The sequence below is a fragment of the Eimeria mitis genome, genomic scaffold, assembly GCF_000499745.2.
Source record: "Eimeria mitis Houghton genomic scaffold, Emh_scaff3246, whole genome shotgun sequence".
NCBI lineage: Eukaryota > Apicomplexa > Conoidasida > Eucoccidiorida > Eimeriidae > Eimeria > Eimeria mitis.
Genome location: NW_013571584.1, coordinates 919 through 1220, shown reverse-complemented (window position 1 = coordinate 1220; position 302 = coordinate 919). Strand labels below are relative to the sequence as shown.

The 302-nt window shown below is 53.3% G+C and overlaps 1 protein-coding gene across 1 annotated transcript in view; it reads right to left on the bottom strand.

Annotated features, from left to right (window-relative positions):
* EMH_0063850 (uncharacterized protein) overlaps nt 1–302 on the bottom strand; it is a gene marked incomplete at both ends in the record, with an annotated part of 6038 nt that overhangs the window by 4907 nt on the left and 829 nt on the right. The window contains one exon of the mRNA XM_013498185.1: nt 211–302. Within this exon, the coding sequence (XP_013353639.1) occupies nt 211–302 (92 nt within the window). The remainder of the gene's footprint in view (nt 1–210) is intronic.

Below are 302 nucleotides of genomic sequence, written 5' to 3'. Positions count from 1 at the left end.
CAGCAGCAGCAGCAGCAGCAGCAGCAGCAGCAGCAGCAACAGCAGCAGCAGCAGCAGCAGCAGCAAGAGACACGCAGAGTTTTCAGTAGTTGCCGTTGAAGGCCACAACAACCCCACCAGCATATCTGATCGCTCTAAACCCTAAACCCTAAACCCTAAACCCTAGAACCCTAAACCCTAAACCCTAAACCCTAAACCCTAAACCCTCACCTGCATAACCCCATGAAAGTACCACCGCCGATGGTGCTGCTGCCTATTCTTTCTGAGATTCTGTTTGCTGCTGCTGGCAGCGACGAGACGCT